This window comes from Tupaia chinensis, unplaced genomic scaffold, assembly GCF_000334495.1.
Source record: "Tupaia chinensis unplaced genomic scaffold, TupChi_1.0 Scaffold000047_1, whole genome shotgun sequence".
Lineage (NCBI taxonomy): Eukaryota > Metazoa > Chordata > Mammalia > Scandentia > Tupaiidae > Tupaia > Tupaia belangeri.
In genome coordinates, this window is record NW_006159505.1 from 6,725,639 (window position 1) to 6,731,703 (window position 6,065).

General features: G+C 55.6%; 1 protein-coding gene across 1 annotated transcript; it reads right to left on the reverse strand.

Moving 5' to 3' along the window:
- Positions 1-4,099: 4,099 nt before the first annotated feature.
- On the reverse strand, positions 4,100-6,059 carry ASCL2 (achaete-scute family bHLH transcription factor 2). Its single transcript, XM_006141073.2, has one exon. It carries the CDS (start codon positions 5,821-5,823, stop codon positions 5,242-5,244), a length of 582 nt encoding a protein of 193 aa, XP_006141135.1. The 5' UTR covers positions 5,824-6,059; the 3' UTR covers positions 4,100-5,241.
- Between the last annotated feature and the right edge of the window lie 6 nt (positions 6,060-6,065).

The following is a 6,065-nucleotide window of genomic DNA, read 5'->3' on the forward strand; positions in this document are numbered from 1 at the left end:
TGGGAGGTCAGCATGCCCTCCCCATTTGCAGACATGACTGAGAGAGGTCGAGGAACCTGGAAGATGCCTCCAGCACCGCTGCCATTCCCCAGGGTCCGGTGTAGCCACCGTTGCCCAGACTGTGCAAATGACTAGGCATCAACAATGCTTGTCAGTTTGATCGCTTCTCCTGCTAGGATGCAGGCTCCACGAGGGTGGGCTTCTGTGTGGCACATGATACTCCCCAAGTTCCTACCACAGAGACATACCCAGAAAGGTTTGGGTATGAACAGGTGTGGGTCCCAGGTGAGCTAGATAAGCAAGCCTGGGTGCTTGGACTTCCCATATTCTTCCTGGGCTGTCACCTGGGGCTGCCTTGCATGTGGAGAGCCCCATGTGGGGAACCTTGAGGGACACAGCAGTTTCCTGACCTGTTGGGACTAAGAGTGATTTTCTGAATTTAGTCCCACAGAAATATTCCCAGGACAACAATATTTAGTCCCACAGAAATATTCCCAGGACAACAAATATTCCCAGAGCTCCTTCGTGTTCCTGCTACAAAGAATACATGAGAATATGCTGATCCCAAGTAACAAAGCACCCCCAAAGTACCCCCGGAGCCTCTGGTCATTTGGAATGGTGCAGTAGCTCCTCACTCACCCTAGCCCTGCCAGGTGGGAATGCCCTGATCCAGAGCCACCTGGGTCTGCCTTTCTACAGAGTCACTTTAGTAAAGACCCCCTGGCAACCTGGCCCCATCTCAAAGTCAAGAGCACCATTCCGTTCCATTTTCCCCACCTCCCATGGACTGCCAAAGACGGACTGGGTACCTGGGCTGCATAAGGCTCTGTCCAGGCTCATTGATTTAGTGTGCTCAATTGTGGGACCAGCAGATGGCATAATGGTTATATCACTGGACTCCCACAAGGCAGACCATGGTTTGAGTCTCAGACCCAGGCCCATGTGAGTGTGTGCCCAAAATCCTGAGAGGAGAATGGAGGAGAAGGAATTGCCATGTGGCTATTCCCCCCTGGGGGGAGGGGGTGATGATTTCTCACTTTCTGTCTCTCTGTCTCTCTAGCAAGAAAGTGCCCTATAGCAAACATCTCTCTTAAATAAATAAATAGAAAGCTGAATTGCTAAGGATGTCCTCCTCAGGAAAGCTGCCAGGCTGAGCCTCCTCCAACTTTCTGGAAGAATTTAGGAATGTAATGATCCCAGGTTTGAATCGTATTTCTCATGATTTTCAAGCTCGATAACTTCAGGCATTTAATATTTAGTGGGTGGTGCTCAGTAAATGCCAGCTTGTGGGGAGTTTATAACTAGGCCAAGCAGGCAGGCCAGAGTGCCCAGGGGACTTACCTGTCATCCCAATGGTTATCAACAGCAGCCCTTCCCATTCTCAAAAATGTCCTCATTTGGGCCATAAGTTATATGGTCACTACATGTCCTGTCTCTTGGTGGGACATAGTTGCAGGCATACGGCACTGCCAAACTCAGTACGGGGACAGGCACTGATAAATGGCAACAGGAGGGTGCCACCAGCAACACAGAATGTGAACATGTCACAGAACAAACAACCCTGTTCCTTCAACAAAGAAATTGTGGGAAATTGCCTACACAATGCTTAAGAGGATTAACCAAATTCAATGTGTGGGTCTAGGTTAGATTATGAATCTACAAAACTTTGAGACAATCAGAGGACTGTGCTGTTGGCTGGGGATTTGATCAGATGAAAGTTCATTTGCAGGTGCTGAACATGGTACTGAGGGCTCCTTTAGAAGCACACACAGAATTCACAGATGAAACCAAGCAAAGCCTGGAATTTGCATCAGAACAATGTGAGCAGGCAGGGAGTGTCCATGTGTTAATAATCACTAAAGATTGGGGCCAGAAGGTGGTGTGGTTAAGGCACTGGATTCCCACATGGCCAACTGTGGTTCAAGTCCCAATGGCTTGAAACTCACACTGGGCGTGTGTGCACGTGTGCCCAAAATCCTAGGAGGAGGATGGAGGAGAAGGGATTGTGGCATGGCTAACATCCCCCTGAGGGACGACTTCTCACTTTCTGTCTCTCCAACAAGCGTATGTGCCCTATAGCAAAAAACTTTCAAAAAACAATTGACTATGGTGTTGAGGGCCAATCGAAGTGTCTCTAAACTGGCCCTCCCCAGCCCAGTGCACCCCATCAGCCCAACAGTACACTTGATTCATCAATGCTGCTTGTCAGTTAGATCCTGTGTCCCCTAATAGAATGTGAGTTGCAGAAGGACAGGGTTTCTGTTGGCACACCAATGCCTGGTCCCGGTGTGCAGAAGGTGCTCAATATATTGAAGCTTTTGAATATGTTTGTAATTTTTCATAATAAAATATGGGAAAGGGCCAGCTGGTGGCATGGTGGTTAAAACAGCTGGATGCAATGCAGTTGACTGCATGGTTCGAGTTCCAGCCCTGACATCTTGAAAAACATGCTGGGCAGGTGTGTGTGCATGCCCAAAATCCTGAAAGGAGAGAGAAAAGGAGAAGGGATTTTGGCAAGACCATCCTAGGGAGGAGGAGTGAGGAGGGTGCTTTCCCTCTCTCTAGCAAGTGCACACATGCTCTAACAAATTTAAACATAGAAAAATGAAAAAATACTTATTCTTTGCAGTTTCATCAACTGCAGGCAGGTCCCAGCTCCGGTGCCAGGAACAGAGTTTCTTTCCTCTGCCCCACTCATCCATGCTCTGCCCTTTTGTCCTGGCGGCTGTAGGACTTTTCAAGGGGAGGGATTCCAGGCAGAGCTCAGGCCCCATGGCTGACCTGAGTGTGGATCCTTGGGAGAAGGCTGGGGTAGCCCTCATTGGGTGGCCATGACAATGTGCCTCCTCCTGTGCCTTGAACAAGGCCAGTGGCCATGCAGCCCCAAGCCCCAAGCTCCAGCTGATCTACTGACCTCAGCTGAGTCTGATCCTCAGCAAACCAAGTGACCCCCCTGGCCCCAGCTACAGATCTGGCTTTGACTCTGGCTCCTGAGATTCCCTGACCCAGGTTGATGCTGTAGCTGGTTGGAGAGGAATTCTGAGGACCCATGCTCCTCGGTAAGGAGGGACCCTGCCAGCCTTGCTGTCTGAGCTAGATGTACTCAGGAGCCTGTGTATCTTATTGCCATGGTTACGTGGGACACACCTGGTCTGTGACAATACTACCTCCTTGGACTCCAACAGCTTTGTCTCAACCACTCCCTCCTGAAAGAAGGGGTGCTATTAGCACCCTAAAGCAACCTAGGGTTTCTCAGCACCTCCCCTGCCCCTGCAATAAAAGGGAGCTTTGGGCACAAGGAGACTTCAAAGCTGCCGAGGCCCAGGGTCAAAGGTGGAGCTGTGTAATATCCTGGCACCAGCTCACTGGGCTGGGGGTAGTCTGGGAGGGGTGGGGCGGGGGTTCCTCAGGAAACTTCCAGGCCTTCCTTGTTCCTTTTAAGGGCAGCTGAACAACAAGCCTTGCCACTGCCACTCAGACCCTGCAGCTGGCAAGAAGGCACCTACACAGGTTGGCAAGCTGCAAGAACATGTGCAGGGATCTCTCACAAAACCCTCAGGACTGTGTGGTGGCCTGATGGCAGCTCAATGTGTAGTCTAAGTCACTTGCCCAGGGTCACCCCACAGTGGAGATCTGAACCTGGCAGCCCAGACCAGGAGCGCACATGCTCAGCCCCAAGGAGGTGGTTGGCACTCCCAGGACTGACCATCTGGCCCAGCCCAACACCAGGCACGTGCCATCGCCTGTTCCCCATGGAGATCAGCAGCCTGGGGATTGCAATTCATACGGTCTTCCAGCCTGGACCACCCCCCAACCTGCCACCACCTGGAAGCCCCCACAGGGTACGTGGTGATTAGCTTTGGTGATGGCCTGGCTGGACTCCAGATTTCACACCTCTCTGAGAAGTGACCACAAGAGCGTCAGAGCAACCAACCTTTACCCACGCTTGGCTCTCACCTGGGAAATGGTTCAGGATGGCAGGAAGAGAGGGTGGGCAAACACCACTGATAAATAAAACAGGTTTATTTATAGGTTCATCTTCCTCAGAATGGGCCCCCCCAGCTGGGGAATGCTGCTCTAGCATCAGCCCAGGCTGCGCTGAATGTGGGGGCTACGGTAACGCTAACAGGAACCCCACCCCTTAGGAACTGGAAGTCCGTCTCTCAGGGACTGCTCACGTCTAGGTTGGAAAATTCCAGGTGGTGGGCGTGAGGGGTATAAACCTTTATTGTGCTCCATGTCTAAGGAATCTTTATACAAAATAAGTCTTCATATTTGCCAGCAGTGTCCCTACGGCAGTTCAAGTTAATATGTGAAAAATAGCTTTTCTGTGTCCTTATAAAAATCCTTTTCCCTCCAGAAAAATCTCCAAACAGAATCTCAGTACAAACATAGGTCGGGGCCTGGACACAGGAGGCAGCTGCCAGCCCCTACCGGCCAGGCCAGATCCTTCTTCACACAGGCACTTGGACCGGCTGCTGGGGCCCGAGGCAGCGTCAGTGGGGACTCCCGCTCGGCGGGGACTTGGTGCGCACCAGTGCACCTCCTTAGCTCCCAGGCGATGAGCACGCTTGCCGCTCGGTGTCCCGGCTGCGATGCTGGGGAGAACGCGGCTACCAGAACCAAAGGTGCATTGCCTCGGGCTCCGGGCCGGAGACAGACCCCGCCCAGGCCGGCCCTGCCCCCACTAGCAAAATCTGCAGTTTCGCTTGCTCTGTTGATTTTGAAGTCTGAGTCCGTGGGTGCCGAGATTCAGTCTGAGGCCGGAGACGGGGCGGGGGCGGGGCGAGCGCTCCGAGCCGCGGTGAGTCAGGGTTCTGCACCCGCCAACTCATTTCTGCCACTCAGGCCCAGGAGCGTGATTTGCAATGCAAAGCCACCCCGCCTCCAGCACCTTAATCTGCCCCGGGATTCGCAAGCACTAGGGACCTCTCCGGCCCGACGGCCGCTCCCCGCTCCCACTCTCTCCCCTCCCCCACCGGCACTGGAGCCGAGAGAGGAAGTTTTGCAATCCCGGACAAACAAATGCCGGTCTTGCACAGGCTTGAAAAAGTTTGGGGAAAGTGAAGAGTGAGCGACACTGAAGCCATCGCCCGGGTCTGGCTCTGGGCTCCGCTGACTCTGGGCAGGGAGGGTGGGGGTAGTGAGGCGACCCATTAGGCCTGCCCATCCTATACGGTCGCCCCTGTCTCCGACCCTCCCTTCTCCCCGCCGAGAGGTTACCTCGGGGAGCGAGAGCGCTCAGTAGCCCCCTAACCAGCTAGAGAAGTCGAGTAGCTCGCGCTCCGCGGGGCTTAGCGCGCCCTCGCAGCCGCTGTCGTCTGATGAGTAGGCGGAGCGTGGGGAGCCGGGCTCCGAACTGCCCCCGCGGCCAGGGGACGAAGAGGCACAGGAGGGTGAGGCGACCGTAGAGGGACTCCCATGAAGCCCGCGGGGTGCGGAGGACCGCGATGCTGGCGCGAGCAGCCCCCCAGCCAGGGCAGCGCGCACGGGGTCGTGCTCAGCCAGTAGGCGCTGAAGCGCACGGATGTACTCCACGGCGGAGCGCAGCGTCTCCACCTTGCTCAGCTTCTTGCTGGCGCCGCCGTGCGGCACGTGCTGCCGCAGCGCCTGGAAGCCCAAGTTCACCAGCTTCACGCGGTTGCGTTCGCGCTCGTTGCGCCGCGCCACTGCTGCAGCGCCGCTCGCTGCCTCCGCCACGCCAGGCCGCCGCCGGCGGCTGCAACGCAGCAGTTCGGGGGACGCAGGTCTCCGTCGGGCAGCGCAGCCGCCAGGGACGCCAGGCGCAGGAGGCTGGGGCCCAGGCAGTGCGCTGCCATCCATCGCGCCGCATCCACTCGCTGGCTCCTGCTCCGAGTCCAGGCGGGCCGCAGGAAGGTGCGGGAAGGGGAATGGGGGATGGGGAAGGTAGTACGCCTCCAGGGGGGGCCTCTGGCGCTGCACCTCCGAGCGACCCCCCCGAGGGCACGTGTCCTAGGTCGTCTGGAGCCAGAGGAAGGCGAAGCGCAGCAGGTCGAGAGGTGGCAGGCTGTGCGCTCAGAGGAGCGTGGGGCGCTCGTGTCTCG

What these genes read in the sequence shown, in the direction of transcription:
- ASCL2 (XM_006141073.2), bottom strand. Translation starts at nt 5,823, where the DNA reads ATGGATGGCAGCGCACTGCCTGGGCCCCAGCCTCCTGCGCCTGGCGTC.